The sequence below is a fragment of the Tachypleus tridentatus genome, chromosome 3 (assembly GCF_004210375.1).
Source record: "Tachypleus tridentatus isolate NWPU-2018 chromosome 3, ASM421037v1, whole genome shotgun sequence".
Taxonomy (NCBI): Eukaryota; Metazoa; Arthropoda; class Merostomata; order Xiphosura; family Limulidae; genus Tachypleus; species Tachypleus tridentatus.
The window spans coordinates 111,213,334-111,236,693 of record NC_134827.1 but is presented as its reverse complement, the minus strand read 5'-3'; the positions used below and the strand labels follow the sequence as shown (position 1 = coordinate 111,236,693).

Below are 23,360 nucleotides of genomic sequence, written 5' to 3'. Positions count from 1 at the left end.
AGGAAACTGTGTAGAGAGACGACATGAAGAACTGGTCACTTATCTACCAGGAAACTGTGTAGAGAGACGACATGAAGAACTGATCACTTATCTACCAGGAAACTGTGTAGAGAGACGACATGAAGAACTGATCGCTTATCTACCAGGAAACTGTGTAGAGAGACGACATGAAGAACTGATCACTTGTCTACCAGGAAACTGTGTAGAGAGACGACATGAAGAACTGATCACTTATCTACCAGAAAACTGTGTAGAGAGACGACATGAAGAACTGATCACTTATCTACCAGGAAACTGTGTAGAGAGACGACATGAAGAACTGATCGCTTATCTACCAGGAAACTGTGTAGAGAGACGACATGAAGAACTGATCACTTATCTACCAGGAAACTGTGTAGAGAGACGACATGAAGAACTGATCACTTATCTACCAGGAAACTGTGTAGAGAGACGACATGAAGAACTGATCACTTATCTACCAGGAAACTGTGTAGAGAGACGACATGAAAAACTGATCACTTATCTACCAGGAAACTGTGTAGAGAGACGACATGAAAAACTGATCACTTATCTACCAGGAAACTGTGTAGAGAGACGACATGAAGAACTGATCACTTATCTCCCAGGAAACTGTGTAGAGAGACGACATGAAGAACTGATCACTTATCTCCCAGAAAACTGTGTAGAGAGACGACATGAAGAACTGGTCACTTATCTACCAGGAAACTGTGTAGAGAGACGACATGAAGAACTGATCACTTATCTACCAGGAAACTGTGTAGAGAGACGACATGAAGAACTGGTCACTTATCTCCCAGGAAACTGTGTAGAGAGACGACATGAAGAACTGATCACTTATCTACCAGGGAACTGTGTAGAGAGACGACATGAAGAACTGATCACTTATCTACCAGGAAACTGTGTAGAGAGACGACATGAAGAACTGATCACTTATCTACCAGGAAACTGTGTAGAGAGACGACATGAAGAACTGATCACTTATCTACCAGGAAACTGTGTAGAGAGACGACATGAAGAACTGATCACTTATCTCCCAGGAAACTGTGTAGAGAGACGACATGAAGAACTGGTCACTTATCTACCAGGAAACTGTGTAGAGAGACGACATGAAGAACTGATCACTTATCTCCCAGGAAACTGTGTAGAGAGACGACATGAAGAACTGATCACTTATCTACCAGGAAACTGTGTAGAGAGACGACATGAAGAACTGGTCACTTATCTCCCAGGAAACTGTGTAGAGAGACGACATGAAGAACTGATCACTTATCTACCAGGGAACTGTGTAGAGAGACGACATGAAGAACTGATCACTTATCTACCAGGAAACTGTGTAGAGAGACGACATGAAGAACTGGTCACTTATCTCCCAGGAAACTGTGTAGAGAGACGACATGAAGAACTGGTCACTTATCTCCCAGGAAACTGTGTAGAGAGACGACATGAAGAACTGGTCACTTATCTCCCAGGAAACTGTGTAGAGAGACGACATGAAGAACTGGTCACTTATCTACCAGGAAACTGTGTAGAGAGACGACATGAAGAACTGATCACTTATCTACCAGGAAACTGTGTAGAGAGACGACATGAGGAACTGATCGCTTATCTCCCAGGAAACTGTGAAGCAATAAAAGTAGAAACAGAAGTCGAAGAATGAAATAGCAGCTAAAGCCTGGTGGTTAGAAAAACTAAACTGGAAGGAGAGAGAAGAGAATGATTGACAGCCCCTCACTATGATTCTCATTTCGAATCTCAAACATTGTGTGATATTGGTTCCATGATTACAGTTTGTGAACACTGTGTGACAAAGAAACGTCCAAAGCTCCATCAGTGCGTTGTTCTGACAGCAGAATTCACGTGACTCTTAATGTCTCGCACGGGCCATTTAAAGTCGCTGTCATAAGAAAGTGGGGAAGAATCTCGACAGTTTATAACTATGACTAGGAAGTAACAACTGTTTCCAAATGATTTCCTCCGAGGCTACTAAAATGTATAAAAAAGACTGTATATCCACATTCAAAATACAAGGCTATGTCTGCCATAGTATTGGTTCATCATAACCTCTTCCCAATGAATCGCACAATTTTTTACAAATCAATTTCATGAGGAACTCGCAAGAAGAGACAAAGAGAAGAAAATATTCTAGGAGGTTAATAAAATTTAATATTGTTCTTATAAAAAAATGTTGCACTCGCAATCAGAAGCTTAAAATCAGCGGAAGTAAACTACCTGTAAACTACCGTCCCTAATTTAGAAGTGTAAGACTAGAGGGATGGCAGCTAGTCATCACCACCCACTGCCAACTCTTGGGCTACTCTTTTACCAGCGAATAGTGGGATTGACCATCACATTATAACGCCCTCACGGCTGAAAGGGCGAGCATGTTTGGTGCGACGGGGATTCGAACCCGCTACCCTCAGATTACGAGTCGAACGCCTTAACCCACCTGGCCATTTGTAACGTGTTTCAAATCAGGAATCGAATATTTCGTAAATTAAACACTGTTTGTTTGTTTTTATTTCGCGCCGGGCTGCACAAGGGCTATCTGCACTGGCCGCCCCTAATTTTGTAGCGTAAGACTAGAGTGAAGGCAGCTAGTCATCACCACCCACCGCCAATTCTTCGGCTACTCTTTTACCAACGAATTGACCGTTACTTTATAACGCCCCCACGGGTGAAATGGCGAGCATATTTGGTGTGACCGGAATTCGAACTCGCGACCCTCGGATTTCGATTCGAGTGCCTTAACCACCTGGCCATACCGGACCTTTTAAACACTGTTTATTGACTTCTGCTGCATGCTCTTTGAACACAAGGCACCAAAACACAAATCACGTTATTGTTATTACGTGGTTTCCAGTTTAAGTTTGAACGTTATTATCCTTAATAAAGTTCTCTTATGAGTACTGAATGTGACAGAACGTCATGAAACAAGCATGTATTTAATTTATTGTTTAACACTAAAAAAGTTGTAGAGGTAAACAACACGTTTTAGCTTTATGATTTGTATTTCCTTTCGTGTTTTAATTTGAAAAAAAAATATAGTTTAAAATAAATCATAAACATATTTATCATATTCAGCTGAAACCTTTAAACTGTGAAGGCGTTCAAGAAAAATATGTCGCTTTTATTGTCGGTCAAAAACACCAAACATTATTAACATGAAATATCTAATTGCCTTAGCAGAATTTTGTTCAAATTAAGCAAAAAAATTAAATAGAAATGAATGTTAAAATTCGACATAAAATAATGAGAAAAGAATGCATAGTCAGTGGCATTATTAGAGAATTGCAGGGGTAAAATCCGGGTGTGTTTCCAAGAAGTGAGCAGAACGAAGATAGTCGAATGTACAGTGTTCGAATTAAAAAAACAAGGAAAACAGCTATGTTAAAAAACGTTCTTTAATGGTACATTAGCATTTGAATCTTACAACCCTCACACTGGTAATACCTTATTCTCGTTAACAGTGCTAAGTCTACGGATTTATAACGCTAAAATCAGGGGTTCGATTCCCCTCGGTGGACTCGGCACATCGCTCAATGTAGATTTGGTACAAGAAAACATACATTCCCTCGTTAACAATGTATGAATCACGGTCCAGAACACTAACCACGCTGTTTAATTTTTTTTTTTCATTTTTGGTAGCTATTAATAAAAACTGGAAAACATCCCATCTGTTATTTTAATTAAAAAACAAGAGAATAAATACAATTCTAATATTCTGTTAAGCACAACTTAATATTCCTCTAATATCTTTCTGCTTCTGGTTCTTGAAGCTCAGTATTTTCAACTGGACTTTCTGTCTGATATTTGGCCAGTCTGTAAGGAAAGTTATGAATAAAAAATTATATTATTATTCGAAAAACAGAAGTGAATAGCGAGCGACCACACTATTTTAATCATATTTCCAAACATATTCTCTATTTTAACTCAAACATATGACGACAGATGGCGATTCAAGTATTTCATTGCAAGAATTGGGAAATAATAACGTATAGGCTTAGCAGCTTTGCCCAAAAATACTTCGCAACATTAGACATCTTTCCATAACTGAATAAGCCACCGGTTCTTTAAAACACTTTGAATATGTCTTTAATTAACTAATAAACAACTTGTAACTTTCTAGAATAAAATAATACGATTACGGCTTCCTCAAGATACTTCGAATTTTCGTATAACTGTACAATGGGTAAAAACCTTGTGTAAAGCATGGCATAATATGTACTCTTTATTTCTCAAAATTAACTTGTAACTATTTTAAATATAACGAGAACAAAATATTCGCGACCGTAAGCGAGTGACCCTCAAAACATGCTCTAAAATATCCTCCCTTCTAGCTGAGTCATCCTCATGGCACGTTGTCGCTCACACTATTGGTACTTAAAGATATTCTACAGTGATAAGGAACTATACGATAGAAAGTTTGCCAAGGAAAAAAAAATCTATGTAATATTAAATAAAACATGCTATCGTTGAAAACAGTTAAGCTGGGAAAACATGAAATTTTTTAGTAAATTACGCATTGTTTTTCAGTTTGTTTGTAGTAACCACAAAACTACTCAGTAGATATCTGTGCTGTGCCCTATTTGTGTATCAAAAGCCTGATTTTGGGCAATTTTAGCCCTCAGATTTACCGCTGTGACCCTAAGTTATGGTTTTAACTTATCATATATATACTGGACACGTTTGAGAAACTAAAGTTTGGAAACCTTTTTCTGGTAAAAAAAGTTATCCAGAGTGGGTTCAAGAGTTTCTAGTTTCTCGTAAGAGCTAACAGATGTTTTGAGTTTCTACCTTCAACCAATCAAAGAAGAATGCTAACTTACGTCACAAAAACATCTTTTTTTTATCACAATATGTTTGACAGCATTTTGTTTGCGCATGATAGAAGATTTGTAAAATTATGTCTCAGTAATGAATATATCTTAATGAACGAACAGTTCAACTTTATTTCATGGCATAAATATATTAATAGGCGAGCTTTATAACTGTTTGTTTAGGGTTAAACCTACCGAACTTAATAACTGAATCACAAGTACCATAACAACAACTTTAACAATAGGGAATTTGTTATTTTAATAATTAGAACTTTTCAACCAACAATATTGGTGATATGGATTGAAACGATGTAAGTATTAAAATCAGAATTCTTCTGTTATAAAGGTTGTTGTTACTGTAGTTTATAGAATAATCACACACTTGTTTTTTTAATCTTTTGTTAAATGCAAAGTTTCATAGTTGTCCATCTCGCGCTGTGTTCACCACGAGAGTTTTAATAGAGTACATAACATTGTTACTTTCATTAGATGGATTATAAATTTCTGAAAGAATTGGAATTCTAGTAAATAATCAAAGATAGAGTCACCTACGATCATCATTGAACAATACTGTGCACATAAATATCTTATTGGCTCGGCATGGCCAAGCGCGTTAAGGCGTGCGACTCGTAATCTGAGGGTCGCGGATTTGCATCTCCGTCGCGCCAAACATGCTCGCCCTTTCAGCCGTGGGGGCGTTATAATGTTACGGTCAATCCCACTATTCGTTGGTAAAAGAGTAGCCCAAGAGTTGGCGGTGGGTGGTGATGTCTAGCTGCCTTCCCTCTAGTCTTACACTACTAAATTAGGGACGGCTAGCACAGAAAGCTCTCGAGTAGCTTTGTGCGAAATTCAAAAACAAAAACAAAATATCTTATTGTAAAAAGCGTGAGGGTTAGAAAAACCCAAAACACATTTTTTGTCAAGGTAAAGTTGCACAATTGGCCATCTGTATTGTGTTCACTTCAAGGGTCGAATATTTTGGTGTTATAAACTTTCATACTTACTGCTAAATAACCAGACAAAAGAAATTCATCACGAATGTTATAGAATTGGATAAATAACACAAAAAGCGAACTTCATAAAAAATATTTCTTTATCACTGTCACTGTTATGGTTTATTAAAAATCTTGATAAGAAGCTCACTTACTTCTCTGGGTTCTCTATCTCCAGTATTGTGTCAGGAAGTAGTCTGTTAAGTGTTTCTGGTAGAAGTAAGACCATAATGGCTGCTACTATTGACAGAACACCATAGGTTACTGAAGGTACAGCGACGTGTGTGGTTTTACCCTAGAATAATAAAATATAACAACTTATTTGAATGAATCCTTAAATTTATGAATTGAGAACTTGTAAAAAAATTGTAATCTGCTAAATGTAAAAGTATTTTACGAATAGAATATAAGTTTAAGAAATCGTTCAACTTCAGCAAATTAGTATGAAACGTTAGTATTTTTACGAAGACATTATATAACTTCAGCGGTGAAAAAACTCACGTGTGATCAGCAAAGAGATAACTTTCTCCCAGTTAACTGTACCTATATCAACTCAAAATTAATTCGCTCATCAATATCCCGTTTCATACAAGGTATAAGACACAATATTATTTGTAAGTTAGTTTGAATTTTCATAAACTTTCGTAAGCAAGTGCAAAGCCTCGGACGTTTACACTTCTGTCAGAAATGGTAGATAACGGACACATTTAAGGTCGTGATTGGAGTCGTGTTGACATACAATGGGGTTTTACCCATATATGGATGAGTTTATCCTGCTAAATTCTTTTACATTTACCTTTGAGTTGTTTAATGTGTTAACTTGTCCAATGGTGTAAATATAAACTGTTCTAAATATATTAAAAAAAAAGGAAATTGATACAGCTGTATTAAGTATCGACTAAAATCTAATTATTTTATTTATAAGTTACTTCATTTGGCATTAAATGTTATCACTTGATTTCTTATATATTAAGGTCTCTTTATAATAGGTTATTTTCTAAATTTTTAAAAAAAATGTATTTATATATTAATCATACGCAGTCAGATTTTCTACATCAAAATAATTAATGCAACACATACTCTAGTATACTTTAAAAGATAAATGTTTGTGTACATCTCGCAGCTCCTAAGATTGTTATAACCCATACTGACTTGGTAAATATTTACCTCGGCCTGTATTTGCAAGGATGAAACTGAAACATGATAAACACATGTTTATCACAAGTTTGTTCTAACTCACCAGTTCACGAACAAAAGGAGCTATTGCTGCTCCTATCCTTGAACACAGGATAGAAGTGCCAACCCCCACAGTTCGGATAATAGTGGGGAACACTTCTCCTCCATAAACAAAAACGAGACTACCAGCAGTGGATATGAACATCTTTCCAATCATAGTTAGCGAAATCTTTGTCACCATTAGATCTGTACAAAATAAATACACACATTTAAAACATCAATAACCAAGTGACCATTAAACTACTGTAGTAAGTTAAATACAAATACGATATTTTAAACACTTACTTTACATAACTGAAGTCTGTAACTGTTACAAAGTTACTGAAAGAACGTAAATTCAATACAGATTAACGTAAATGATCAAATATACTTGTATGTCATTACTCATTAATGTAAAAGACAAGAGGTTAGAAAGCTAAGTTCTAATAATATTGACGATTATTGAATGTTATTTGGTTTTATTACTTTTATGCTCGGAAATTAGAGTTGAATAGTAAAACATAAGTAGATTTAATAAGACTAAAGTAGCAGGTATAAGATTTTCATTTAGACTTTAGTACTTTAACGTGTAGTAAGCATGACACTGGTTTATGCTTAGTTATAATTTAAGTTGCAGTGAGATTGTAAAACAAATTAAATACACTGTATTATTTAGAAAATATAATTTAAAACTACTTACGTGTCAAACCCACACTAAACAGTGTTAACAACATGCTACCGATATGTGATCATAGTATACAAACAATCTAATGTTTAAGTCTAGTTTGGGGGTTAAGCATTTCCAGTTTGATAGGTGTGATAAGTGTAATAAAAGGGATTTATTCGGGAACTCCGACTATAATACACTTTTAGGGAAGCTAGTAGAGATTAAGATTTTACCTGTTAATGAAGTTATAATCACAGGTGATTTTAATTTCAGACATACTGATTCGGAAATACTAAAGTCGAACCATGAGAAAGAAAGGTTCCTTAGAACTGTTCAAGATGGATGTTTTCACCAATTGATTAAGGAACCTAGCAGGAATATCGATAGTTTAAATTTATTATTAACTTCTAATACAGAAAGGATTGAGAGAGTGGAAACTGGAAAACACATAGGTAAAAGTTACAATTGCTCTATTGGGTTCGATGTTTTGCTGCAAATGGAGATAAAAGATATTTTGCTTACACAATAAAAAACAAATATTGGAAGGATGTGACAATAATTATCTGTTATGAACCGGGCAGCTGAGTCATGAAGGATGTGACAATAATTATCTGTTATGAACCGGGCAGCTGAGTCATGAAGGATGTGACAATAATTATTTGTTATGAACCGGGCAGCTGAGTCATGAAGGATGTGACAATAATTATCTGTTATGAACCGGGCAGCTGAGTCATTTCGAGACACTTATCAAATATGGAAATTTTTTTAAAGATAAAATTTTTAAAAATTCAAACCAAATAAAACTCTTACAGAAATAAAATGGTAGCTGCAAGTAGAAAAACCAGTTCGTCTCACAAAGGGAACAAGAGATGAGGGAAAGTATCACAAACTTATGAAGTTTAAACTTAGTAAATTATAGAAGGTCAATAAAGTTGGTCAAAGGGGACATTCAAAAGGATGTATGAAACAATTCGGTGAAAATCTTCAAAAATTGATGGTAAGGAATTTAGGGTTCATTAGAGGTGAACGTCATGTTAGGACGGTGATAGGACTCTTGAGAAATGATAAAGAAAGGCTTGTTTGTATGTTATGATTATGAAATGGCTAGGATGTTAAATTATGATTTTTCTTCAGTTTTTACTAATGAAGACTTAATCAGTATTCCTCATCTTGGGCAAATAATAGACGAAAACAAAGTTGAACAAGACAATTACATAAATCCTGAGCTTACTAAAACAAAACTAGGAAGTGTAGAAAATTATAAGACTTCTGGGTCATATATTTCCATGGGGATTTTAAAATAAGTCAAGAATTGAATATGTGAGCCACATGCCACATTTTTTATTAGTACTTGAATACTTGACAATTACCAACAGGTTGAAAACTTGCTAATGTGACCCCTATCCTGAAGGAAGATAATAATACAAGTTGACGCAGTAATGATAGGCTTATTAGCCTTACATAAATAATGGGAAACGTTTTGAAAAGTCTGATAAACGATACTTTCAAAGGCATTTAACAAAGTTTAATTTTTTTCGGATAGTCAACATGGTTTCACTAAGGGAAAGTTTTGCCTTACATATCTTTTGATACGCTTTGAAATGTTACTGAATATGTAAGTGAGGGTAATGGTGTAGATTTGGCGTATCTGGATTTTTAGAAAGCATTTGACAAAGTGTCACATAACAGGTTTGTAAAGAAACTTATCTCTGTAGGTGTGGGAGATAATTTAACTAATTGGATAGAAGATTGGCTTTATGGAAGAAAGCAGAGGGTTGTTGTAAATGGAGTTCGGTCAAAATGGATTAATGTTACAAGTGATGTTCCTCAGGGCTCAGTTTTAAGAACTTTGCTCTTTTTGATTTACTTTTAATCACAAAGACGAAGGAATGGTTAATAAATTAGTTATATTTGCCGATGATGTCAAGGACTTGTGTGTTGATGCCAGTAAAAAGAATGATGCTGCCTTACAAAAGGATTTACATCATCTAGTGAGTTGGGTAATTAAATGGCAGATAGGTTTTAATTATAATAAATGCAATATAATACATGTAGTTTAACATAATTACAATTATAATTTCGATGGGAATGACATTAACAGTGTCATGAAAAAAAAAGGATGGTTGATGAGTCTCCTAAACCATCTAAGCAATGTGCTGTTGCTAGTGGTAGGGCAAATGGGATTTTAGTTGTATCTACGTAAATATTGAATATAAGTCTAAAGAGGTCATATTTTCATTGTATAGGTCACTGGTTGAGACACATTTGAAGTATTATGTTCAGTATTGGGCTCCTTTCCTTAGGAAAGACATTGAATTGTTGGCAATGGTTAAGAGGAATATGATATAAATGATACCTGGGATCGATGGTTTGACATATGAGTAGAGATTAAAATTCTTAAAACTGTTTTCTCTTGAAAGTAAGCGAGTTAGAGATGATCTGATTGAAGTGTTTAATATTATAAAGCTTACTGATAATATGCATCAATGCTTTGCAAACTTGACATTGAGAATTATAGAACCAGGGGACACAAGTATCGACTCAGCCAAAGCAGAAGCCGTACTCAGCTGAGACAATTTTATTTTTCAAAGAGGGAATGGAAGTGGTTGGTTTCAGTTGTCGTGGAGGCAGTAAATTTGTCTGACCTTAAAAGAAAACTCAACAACAGAAATATCAATGATAAGAGGTGGTTTTAATTTGTTTTAATTTATTAAGCTAATAATTTTAGTTTGACTTAGAAGATGGGGCAGCCGAGATGTGTCTCTAAGTGTCATGTTATGTTGAATAAATATAATCTCATAAAATCAACTTGAAACTTTACTTTAGTTTGTTACACGCAACATGTATTTCAAAACATTACAACTCTGCTAAAGATAATACTTCATAATTTTCATAAAAACAAACGATTTCCAACAAACTTTATACATACCTTCCGGAACAGCAATCACCAGAACACAGGAAACACATGTAACCACGAAAGATAGTATCATGGATGGTTTTCGTTTTACGAACTTTACCACTAGAGGGAGTACTATACAAACAGGGATTTCCACAGCAGCTGAGATTAGTAAGTTGATGTAGATACTACCTCCTAGTCTTGCAGAGTCAAAGGTCAACCCGTAGTATAGAAATGATATCGTAAAACTAAATATCCATAAAAATCGTAACAGAGGTTTTCAATCTTCCTTTTCTTAGGTTACATGCGCACAAACACACACACACACAGAGAGAACTGATATACAAGTGATGTATTTTTTTAAAACTCTTTAACCCACCTTATGTACTGTACAAATCCGACTAAGCTCAAAATCTACGTTGGTGGATTCTCTACATTATAAACAACTTTCTAATTTTAAGTAACAAATATCATAAAATAATATTTAAAAATATAACTGTTAACTATATACATGTCGGAGGATTTACGTTTATACGTTTCCTTTTGAATTTCGCGCAAAGGTACACGAGGGCTATCTGTGCTAGCCGTCTCTAATTTAGCAGTGTAAGACTAGAGGGAAGGCAGTTAATCAATCAACATCCACCGCCAACTCTTGAGCTACTCTTTTACCAACGAATAGTGGGATTGACCGACACATTATAATGCCCCGAAGGCTGGGAGGGCGAGCATGTTTGGTGCGACCGGGATTCGAACCCGCGACCCTCAGATTACGAGTCGAACGCCTTAACACGCTTGGCCATGCCGGGCCTTAGTACATCGGACTTTATGCGATAGGCCCAGCATGGCCAAGCGTGTTAAGGCGTGCGACTCGTAATCTGAGGGTCGCGGGTTCGCATCCCCATCGCGCCAAACATGCTCGCCCTTTTAGCCGGGGGGCGTTATAATGTGACGGTCAATCCCACTAATCGTTGGTAATAGAGTAGCCCAAGAGTTGGCGGTGGGCGGTGATTGATTAACTGCCTTCCCTCTAGTCTTACACTGCTAAATTAGAGACGGCTAGCACAGATAGCCCTTGAGTAGCTTTGTGCGAAATTCAATAACAAAACAAAACTTTATACGACTACGTACAATAGGCTTTAAACCTTATGATAAACAACGTAACACTGACGCGACCCATTTGCTTAATATGTAACACGTATTATCTAAAAGCATGTATTGTCTTTGGATACTTACGTAACAAACGTTATTTCTATAGTTCTACGTCGCAACCGTGGTGTCTTGAACAAATCCAGTACTGTTAAAGTCGACTTTTTTGTTTTCTCCTGAATTTTGATTAATACAGAAAATAATAAAGGATTATGGTTTCCATTATTTTTTCGATATTCAGGATTTTAAGATTAAACTGTCTTGAGTAAGACAGTCAAAAACGAAATTTTCCTGCCCAACAAGAAAGCAATGCACAGGCTATTCTAAAATAATAAGTTCCTGTGGCAAAGTCAGACTGCCACCTGTTGGTAGTCGAGAGGTTAAACAATTTAAAAACAAATAAAAGTTTTATAAAGTTCATCATTACCTTTCAGACAATCATCTTATTTTATTTCAGCAAAGGACGGTTTAGAAAACATAATTGTGTGAGCTTTCGATAAATAGAGTTAACCTCAATTTTCTTTAATATTTAAAACTGGTGAAAAAAATATTTGACACGAATATAAACACATACATGTTAATTATTTTATGTTATATGCTTTATACTATATCAAACAATTAATATCTAAATTTAAGAACCAATATATTTTTTAACTTAATATATATATTTAAGCCTAAATATATCTTCTTAAGCTGGATGAATCTTGGAAATTGTTATTGGAATTATGGTCGAAAACGTTGATAAAATTGAGGAAACCTAAGGGAAAAGAATCACTGCATTCTAATTATTAATATTTTTTATTTAGGAACTCAGGCATGCTTAGTTAGACCAGTATGTTAAATAGAGCTACTTACATGTTGTTATTTATGAACTCAGGCATGCTTAGTTAGACCAGTATGTTAAATAGAGCTACTTACATGTTGTTATTTAGGAACTCAGGCATGCTTAGTTGGACAAGTATGTTAAATAGAGCTACTTACATGTTGTTATTTAGGAACTCAGGCATGCTTAGTTAGACCAGTATGTTAAATAGAGCTACTTACATGTTGTTATTTAGGAACTCAGGCATGCCTAGTTAGACCAGTGTGTTAAATAAAGCCACTTACATGTTGTTATTTATGAAGTCGGACATGTCTAGTTAGACCAGTATGTTAAATAGAGCCACTTACATGTTGTTATTTATGAAGTCGGACATGTCTAGTTAGGCCAGTATGTTAAATAGAGCTACTTACATGTTGTTATTTAGGAACTCAGGCATGCCTAGTTAGACCAGTGTGTTAAATAAAGCCACTTACATGTTGTTATTTATGAAGTCGGACATGTCTAGTTAGACCAGTATGTTAAATAGAGCCACTTACATGTTGTTATTTATGAAGTCGGACATGTCTAGTTAGACCAGTATGTTAAATAAAGCTACATTATTTACTCTATTAACCTTTCATTGTGATAATTGTTGGTTGCTTGCTTTTATCAAAGGATACTGATAGCCTTAAATAAGTTATTTACAAAACGCTATTTACTTCACTATATATATCATAAACTTCATAACGTCTATCAACATAATAGTGAATTACTTTCGATGAGATTAGAGATATATTATTTAACAATCTGTTAATTGTTGCACAAACAAATTACAGTATCGGATCAACAACAATAGTTTAAAATAGTTATCATGATGTTTGTTTGTTTTTTGTTTTGAATTTCGCGCAAAGCTACACAAGGACTATTTGAGCTAGCCGTCCCTAATTTTGTAGTGTAAGACTAGAGGGAAGGCAGCTGGTCATCACCATGCACCGCCAACTCTTGAGCTACTTTTTACCACCGAATAGTGGGATTGACCGTCACATTATAACGCCCCCACAGTTGAAAGGGCGAACATATTTAATGTGACGGGGATTCGAATCCACGACCCTCAGATTACGAGTCGAGTGCCTTAACCCAACTGACCATGCCACGACCTTATTATGATGACCAGATGAGACCGATTTTGGACGTTAATTACTTAATTTTATGGGAATGTCCCCAATTAAGCAAACCTCAAATAAGAATCATTTTCTCAACTTTATTTCTTTTTAGATGCAATATTTTGCTAACTAGCTATCGCTAACTATAAATATAATCCAATTATCTGTTATTATTTTATTTATGGTTCTTCTATTTTTAATTGTCAGATCCTGCGCAGAGAATGAAATAGTATTTAAAATCAGGAGACTACCTGATCGTAGGCCTTCTTAACGTTAAACTGACAGACCAAAAACGAAACACCCAACTTCATCTCTCAGACTACTTCTGGCTACTTAAAACAAAAGAAGAAGGAAAGTTAGTCGCCATGTTTATAGGACACATAAATCCTCCTAGTACAGAGTACGTTATTGGTGGCTGAAAATTACGAATTTTCAGTCTCACAGTGCGAGTACGCTAACCACGAGGTTGCACGTGACCATTGATAAAATAAATATGGACGTTATGTTAATATGGGTGCCTATGGAACAATATATGATTGCTTAAACTTAAGACTTTGAGGTTTAAAATATCTCTTTACTTATAACAATATATTAGTGATTTTTTTCGGTTTCTGTACAAACGAATATTATTCTACTATCATAGAAATGACAAACAGCGTCTGTTCACACCCACTGTTTTTGTAATTTTATTTTTACTGTTTAACTAACATTGTTTAACTTTGGCGATATTCTAGAGGGTTTAAAACGCCAACATTCTAGGTTCATTTCTTACAGTGGGTACAGCGTAGGCAGCCCATTATCCAGCGTTGCGTTTAAAATAAATTCAGCTACAATGCAAATAATTAATATTTCACAAACACTTTTTCAAGTATTTAATTACATGAATTAATTACCGCTTCAATCTTCGCTTCCAATATCTTCATCGTGTGATCCAGGTTTGAAACACTTAGTTTATTGGCACTAAGAAACTTCTTGATGGCATCCTCGGCATCTGTGTACCGCTTCCTGGTAAGAAGCCATCTTGGAGATTCGGGCAGGAACCTTAAATATTATTATACAGCTAGGGTTAAAGATTTTATTGAATGTATTAATGCTCGTTATACACACTAATATTAACGTGTAATTCGTTTAGTTATCATGTGTAACCCTTTAGTCACCACCAATGAATGAAATACTTGAAGTGTTTGGATAACATGTGTTTGGATAACATTGGATAACGTTATCAACTATCATTATTATGCAATTAAATATAAAGATCAGATTATATAACACTAACGTTAATTTAGGGAATTTGGTAATTGTATTCCTGAAAGTAATGGTTCAACTTTTAATAGTTTATGTTTCACGAGATAACAAACGATATTCTCCAGCTCACCACCAGGCGGCCAACATCGGTAGCCACCCACATGTGGTTGCAACTTGAAAATACTGCCAGTCCTTGATTATCCAAGCAAGTCCAGGAAGAATGATTAATCCTAGGGTCCATCCAAACGAAAATGAAAGCGCTACCCAAAGTCTATACTCTGGACTAATCGTTTCCATCACTATAGAAACAGACCAGAAAAAAAATCCTGAATTACATAGTGATCTACAGGGTGGTGCGTAAATCCATACCCATCCATATATTGTGTCTAAACAACGTTATAATACTAATGATGAGTTGAAGGCAGCTGTTACCGCGGCATTTGGAACAATAACCCCCGCTATGTTGAGGAAAATGTCTCACAGAACATGGCGTCACATAATATTATGCAGCGAGAATGAGGGACAGCACACAGATACACTGGATACATAAGATATATGGATGGGTAGGGACTTACGGGCCACCCTGAATATCTGTTTTACGTCACCATTGAAATTAAGGGAAACCTATAGCTAAATAATTAATGTTTAAAACAATGTTGACTTGAACAATGCAAACTATTACTTCAAAAAATAAAACAAAACTTTATTAGGTAAATTTTATTTATATACTGAAATAGTTATAATTAAAATGATATCACTGGATGAACACTGAACACACGTGATCCACAATAGTAAATATCTAATTCGTAAAAGAATAAATGTCTAAAAGAAGGAAAACATAATACTTCGACTTACTTACAAGTCATTTCGCTTTTGTTTTTTACTCCTAGTAAGTGATAAAAATATTTTTCTTGTGCAACATTTAATTTTATTATATATATTAATTACTTCAACAACATTATCCGGAGATGAAAATGAACAAACTCTCTGTAGCTACTTACAAATACAAACACCCGCATTCTGTATACCAGCCACCCCCATCGCTGAAGTAAAGCGCGTGACGTAAAAAAAGGGTAAATTTGGAATAGCTGCCCCAGCGAAGCTTGGCACAATAGACAGACACAGGGAACCCAGCAATACTGGACGTCGTCCAAACCTAAGATCAGTTTAAAAAAAGAACTCCATAATACTATAAATACTCCAACGAATATGATATGTGAAAGTAGAGGTGCGGAAGTGTGGGATCAAACCTAAATCAACGAGTTTAAAAATAGATTGCCTAATAACATGTTTCTATACAAAGGTTGAATCCTTTATATTGACAATATCTTGGAGCCTCACCACGTCGTTATAGCTCATGTCACCACGTCCGAATGACGACCGTTCATCTTGATAATACTTAAGCATTGTATTTTTCTTTTTTGACTGATCTGTGATAGGTTTGTCACACCAAATTACTGTGTAATTTCTAAAATTAATCAATTTGGTGTCCGAGGGCGACGGGCAACAGCTTCCCAGCGACAATTTTCAACACTCCATTCTCACAGAAATTCACAAAATATGCGTTTAGTAAGTGACCTGTATATCAGTATACATATTCAGTATGTAGTTGTTGGAGTGAAAAGTGGATTATTTGCGAAATACTTCAGTAAATAAGCGACCTTTGCCATGAGGTGAAATAGCCTCCAGTGGCTCAGCGTCAACACTGGGGACTTATAACGCTCAAAATTGGACTTCCATACACAAAGTGAACAGAACACAGGTTTAACAGATAAAATAAGGCTTTTTTTTTCTTAAGGATTCTTCTTTATAAAAATGAAAAACAAAACTGTTCGTAAGTTTTACTTATGAGTGTCAAGCCCTTAGACTGACCACTTCCATCTGAAGTAGAAAGTCGTCCAGTTACTGAAACACAACATGTACTTGTATAACACTAATTTCATTATATCTGTGAAATAAAGTAGTTTTATATTTGTGTAACAATACTTTCAAGATTATTTGAACTAAAGTAGTTTTCTATTTGTGTAACAATACTTTCAAGATCATTTGAACTAAAGTAGTTTTATATTTGTGTAACAATACTTTCAAGATCATTTGAACTAAAGTAGTTTTATATTTGTGTAACAATACTTTCAAGATCATTTGAACTAAAGTAGTTTTATATTTGTGTAACAATACTTTCAAGAACATTTGAACTAAAGTAGTTTTATATTTGTGTAACAATACTTTCAAGATCATTTGAACTAAAGTAGTTTTATATTTGTGTAACAATACTTTCAAGATCATTTGAACTAAAGTAGTTTTATATTTGTGTAACAATACTTTCAAGATCATTTGAACTAAAGTAGTTTTATATTTGTGTAACAATACTTTCAAGATCATTTGAACTAAAGTAGTTTTATATTTGTGTAACAATACTTTCAAGAACATTTGAACTAAAGTAGTTTTATATTTGTGTAACAATACTTTCAAAATCATTTGAACTAAAGTAGTTTTCTATTTGTGTAACAATACTTTCAAGATCATTTGAACTAAAGTAGTTTTATATTTGTGTAACAATATTTTCAAGATCATTTGAACTAAAGTAGTTTTATATTTGTGTAACAATACTTTCAAGAACATTTGAACTAAAGTAGTTTTATATTTGTGTAACAATACTTTCAAGATCATTTGAACTAAAAGTAGTTTTATATTTGTGTAACAATACTTTCAAGATACCTATGAACTAAAGTAGTTTTATATTTGTGTAACAATACTTTCAAGATCATTTGAACTAAAGTAGTTTTATATTTGTGTAACAATACTTTCAAGATCATTTGAACTAAAGTAGTTTTATATTTGTGTAACAATACTTTCAAGATCATTTGAACTAAAGTAGTTTTATATTTGTGCAACAATACTTTCAAGAACATTTGAACTAAAGTAGTTTTCTATTTGTGTAACAATACTTTCAAGATACCTATGAACTAAAGTAGTTTTCTATTTGTGTAACAATACTTTCAAGATCATTTGAACTAAAGTAGTTTTATATTTGTGTAACAATACTTTCAAGATCATTTGAACTAAAGTAGTTTTATATTTGTGTAACAATACTTTCAAGATACCTATGAACTAAAGTAGTTTTATATTTGTGTAACAATACTTTCAAGATCATTTGAACTAAAGTAGTTTTATATTTGTGTAACAATACTTTCAAGATCATTTGAACTAAAGTAATTTTATATTTGTGTAACAATACTTTCAAGATACCTTTGAACTAAAGTAGTTTTCTATTTGTGTAACAATACTTTCAAGATCATTTGAACTAAAGTAGTTTTATATTTGTGTAACAATACTTTCAAGATCATTTGAACTAAAGTAGTTTTATATTTGTGTAACAATACTTTCAAGATCATTTGAACTAAAGTAGTTTTCTATTTGTGTAACAATACTTTCAAGATCATTTGAACTAAAGTAGTTTTCTATTTGTGTAACAATACTTTCAAGATACCTTTGAACTAAAGTAGTTTTCTATTTGTGTAACAATACTTTCAAGATACCTTTGAACTAAAGTAGTTTTCTATTTGTGTAACAATACTTTCAAGATACCTTTGAGCTAAAGTAGTTTTCTATTTGTGTAACAATACTTTCAAGATCATTTGAACTAAAGTAGTTTTATATTTGTGTAACAATACTTTCAAGATCATTTGAACTAAAGTAGTTTTATATTTGTGTAACAATACTTTCAAGATCATTTGAACTAAAGTAGTTTTCTATTTGTGTAACAATACTTTCAAGATCATTTGAACTAAAGTAGTTTTCTATTTGTGTAACAATACTTTCAAGATACCTTTGAACTAAAGTAGTTTTCTATTTGTGTAACAATACTTTCAAGATACCTTTGAGCTAAAGTAGTTTTCTATTTGTGTAACAATGCTTTCAAGATACCTTTGAACTAAAGTAGTTTTGAATGTTTGAAACAATACTTTTCCCTCCTATACAGCGGTATGTCTGAGAACTTAAGACGCTATAAACCGGATTAAATATCCGTCGTGGGCAGAGTTCATACAGACTATTGTGAACTTTGAACTTAATTTCATAAAAGAAACATACTTTGAAGAAACCCGTGAGTTAAAGTAGTTTTGTATTTGTGTAACAATACTTTCAAGATATCTGTGGGTTAAAGTAGTTTTGTATTTGTGTAACAATACTTTCAAGATATCTGTGGGTTAAAGTAGTTTTGTATTTGTGTAATAATAAATTTTCCCCCCAGTGGCACGTCGACATGTCTGGGGACGTTAAACGCTAGAATCTAGGTTTCGATAGTTTGGTAACTATTTCTTCACTATTTTAATTTCATTGTGGTTGAAGCAATACAGAGTTTCGACGTTTGGTCTCATTATTTCTCAAACGTAAAAAGCCTCATGTTTTGATTTCCATTCAGTAGAGGTTATTGTTTGTTTTGTTTGTTTGTTTTAATTTCGCGCAAAGCTACGCGAGGGCTATCTGCGCTAGCCGTCCCTAATTTAGCAGTGTAAGGTAAGACTAGAGGGAAGACAGCTAGTTATCACCACCCACCGCCAACTCTTTGGTTACTCTTTTATCAACGAATAGTTGGATTGACCGTCACATTATAACGCCCACACGGCTTAAAGGGCAAGCATGTTTGGTGCGACGTGGCTTCGAACCCGCGACCCTCGGATTACGAGTCGAACGCCTTAACACGCTTGGACATGCCGGGCCCCGCTAGAGGTTAAAAATTTTCAAAGTGTTACATTCTTGCAGGCCTCTGTTCTGCCTCATGTCCGTTAAAAACTTGCTTACATGGGCTATGGATAATAACTGGTCAATATTGTTTCCTCTGACCTCACGTGTTCTGTTCGTTATCTTATGGGTTTTCCGAAGATCATGAAATAGCGTCCATTCCTGTACTGAAAATATATCGCAGCGAAATAAGTGTGTAGGATTCGGGGATAGAACCCTGGTATTGCATCCAATACCACTGTTAAAATGGTGACGATTTGTTTGAAGTTAATCACATAACTACACAATAGGCTCCTGTGCTCTGTCTACCAGGAGTATCGAGAGCCGGTTTCTAGCGTTGTAAGTCTGCAAACATTCCGCTGTGCCACCGGGGGGCAAAATAGTAATGGAAACATTGAAAAAGTCATACAGTGCTGCCGCCTAATGTAATTTCTATAAACTAGTGAGTTTAGCCTTGTAATTTGTTACGCATGTGCACAAAATATTTTCCTGTCCTTTACAGGTTCACCTTCCAGGCCAAGCGTGTTAAGGCGTTCGACTCGTAATCCGAGGATCGCGGGTTTGAATCCCGGTCGCACCAAACATGCTCGCCCTTTAAGCCGTGGGGGCGTTATAATGTGACGGTCAATCCCATTATTCATTGATAAAAAGAGTAGCCCAAGAGTTGACGGTTGGTGGTGATGACTAGCTGCCTTCCCTCTGGTCTTACACTGCTAAATTAGGGGCAGGTAGCGCAGTTAACCCTCGAGTAGCTTTGCGCGAAATTCAAAAAACAAAAGAAACAAACAAACAAATCACCTTTCAGCCTATGCTGTGTACCTATACTAACTTAATGTTCGCCACCTACATTATAACAATATTAAAAATAAACAGATATTTTAACAACATTTTGAGTCTGAAGGGTAGGTTCAGTCCTTTATAGAAACATCTGACTATAAGAAATGTTAGGGTTAGAATTACACCAAACGTCTATTGTAATTTTCATAAAGAGAATATTAATAAACATATTAATATTTATAGTAAATTCAAACTGAAGTTTTGGGGCTTTTATTTAAGAATTATTTTAATTAATGTTTTGCATGAATTCCTATTAGAATGTATTTACTATAAATAAGTTTGGTTTATAAAATGATAAACTAGGCTCTATAATACTTACCTGTCACTGAGATGACTAGACAGAAACACTCCAAACAACATTCCCAGCATAACCACAGTCTGGTTCATGGAAACGAGCCATTCGCGATCACAAAATAAGTTCCACTAAAAGACATGAAAATCTAGGCCTAAACGAGAACCCGAAAAGGAAACCAAAACTAGTTCTGAATCTTTACATCATGACAGATTAATCAACAATGTTGTTTAATAACCGCTAACAATTTTTATAGGAACACAACTTACATGTTATAATTCAAGTGTGTTATAAGATAATTTATTTCTCTTGTTTCACAGGACATACTCGCACTCCCGTTGTGTAAGTTAGTTCCAGTAGATGAAGCGACACTAGTGTTCATGGCGTAGTTTACTTTCACTGAATCATTATTTTAATAATCGTAAAATATGTTATTTCTTGTTAAAAAGAGATATTTGTAATCCTGCAAATAGCCTACAGTAGAAAAGGAAGCAATACTCGCACTCTTGTAAAATAAACCACTTCTAAGGGAAGAAAAGCGATGCGCTATTGTGTTTGTTTTTTAGGCACAAATCGGTGAACTCAGCAGATAGCTCAATGTGGCTTTGCTGTAAGAAAACACACACGCACACGGATTTGCATAATTGGCCATCTTCTCAATGGAGGGATTGAGCTCTCAGATATAGGATTATGAACTCTCAAGCTGACATCTGAACCACTGAAAAGACTCGCAGTCTTGGTAAAGCAAGTAACTCCCAATGAAAAGCTTGATAATTGCAATATTTTACGATGTTAAAATAGTTCTACTTAATTAATCGAAAGTTAAATAATCAAATTAAAAATGAAAGAGACTTCAGTGTCAAACTAGTTATAGATTAATATTAGAAAAATAAAGCACAATTAGATTTTATCGGTGTTTATTTGGAGGGAAAAAAAAGGCTGACCTTTGTTGATTGATGTAGGTTTTTTGCACATAACAATTGAGGCTACGAATGTGGAACGGGTTGGACTATAAAATGAGTTATTTACAGTGTAGAACCTACCTGAGTTATTATTGTGTTATCTGTAGAGCTGTAATCCCACTTTGTACATGGAACCGTGACATTCTGATCAATAATTACATCCCAGGAATTAGGTAACTGTACTAACTTGTAGCTGTAACTCTGACACTGGCTAAATGTGTGCTCGTTAGTATCGAACGGTATTGAAACATTCTTCCATTGGGTAGTTGTCCAGTTCTCTAGTTCATGTGGTTTGGCACACCAGTGGTCTGTATCGGGAGCCAAAAAATGGTATGGCCAAAATATGCCATGCCGTCGGTACTCCTCGGTAAATAATTAAGATTATTATATAATATTGAAGTCGTCCTAAATTACCTATGACGTCAGTGATTTCCATGATTTGTCTTGGTTGTTGAATTTTGACAGGTTTATTCTTGCTTTAACTGCACAGTAATCTTTCAAGTCTAAACAGATACAGAAATAATATGTTGGACAAACAAACGCCTCACAACTAGACGGCGAATTTTTAACCTGTGTTGGGTCTTTAACAAACTGAAACACCTAACGACATCAACCGTTAAAAATTTATTTTAAAAATCGTTTAGTAAAACAAACGAAGAACCCACTGAATCGTTTAATCGAGAGTGATCTGACCAAAAAAGTGGGTCTTCACCCTGATAACCTACTCCAAATATCCAAACATGTGGGGCGTGTCTTTCGTTTTAGATAAAGGGACGAGATCCTTGGATCTACAGTTCTCTGTCCGTTGTTATCCACTGGTCTCGCTCGTCCCTAAAAATTGAATAATAACGTTTTCTAACTCAAGATAAGTTATAAACATTGTTTATATGAACTTTTCTCATAAGTAATAGTAACGACAAGTTTCCAAGCCTATTTTGAAATCTAAAGTTGTAGAGTGAACGAAATTGTTGAGTACAAACAGGCCTACTAGTATAACTATTACAGACGACTTTTTTATGTTGAGAAAACCATTAGCCTTGAATAATATCTTTTGTTCCCTTTCTTTTTCTCTAGTCTATCCTTATATGGGCATAACATCGACAACATTATTTTAAATGTAATCGCGAAATTAAATTTTAATATAAATATAAATAAAGGTCTAATAGCAAACCTGATGACCGATTTTCTTTTATTTTGGACGTCCTTGAACTATAACACATCTTATACGTTGACTCGTCTTCTTCTTGCTTATCTAATAACACGATAAGTGGCTTCACTACCAGATGGCGCTGCTATTATCGTAATATTTGATAAAAAGGAATAAAACCAAATATGTGTGACAATGCTCTAATCAGTGGTTTCCACACGTTTCATCTTGATTCTCCCTAGTTAATTGTTTAATAGAATACACACATTCAGATACATTACTTTTGTTTCAGTTTGTTCTTTGAAAACAAAACTTCAAGGGTAAACAACGTTTGTGGGTAACAATACACAAGTGAGGTTACATCAAAAATACAGAAGAATCGAGTAATTTGATGTCGATAATTGACTCACAC

At 34.6% G+C, this 23,360-nt stretch overlaps 1 protein-coding gene across 1 annotated transcript; it reads right to left on the bottom strand.

The window, feature by feature from the left end:
• Nucleotides 1-3,394: 3,394 nt before the first annotated feature.
• On the bottom strand, nucleotides 3,395-22,122 carry LOC143247757 (organic cation transporter protein-like). The gene is made up of 10 exons (XM_076496197.1): nucleotides 21,883-22,122; nucleotides 20,867-20,970; nucleotides 15,969-16,123; nucleotides 15,098-15,266; nucleotides 14,616-14,763; nucleotides 11,845-11,933; nucleotides 10,645-10,859; nucleotides 7,074-7,255; nucleotides 5,989-6,128; nucleotides 3,395-3,840 (listed from the first exon to the last, which is right to left on the bottom strand). Exons 2-10 carry the CDS (start codon nucleotides 20,932-20,934, stop codon nucleotides 3,768-3,770), a joined length of 1,239 nt encoding a protein of 412 aa, XP_076352312.1. The 5' UTR covers nucleotides 20,935-20,970; nucleotides 21,883-22,122; the 3' UTR covers nucleotides 3,395-3,767.
• Nucleotides 22,123-23,360: the final 1,238 nt, after the last annotated feature.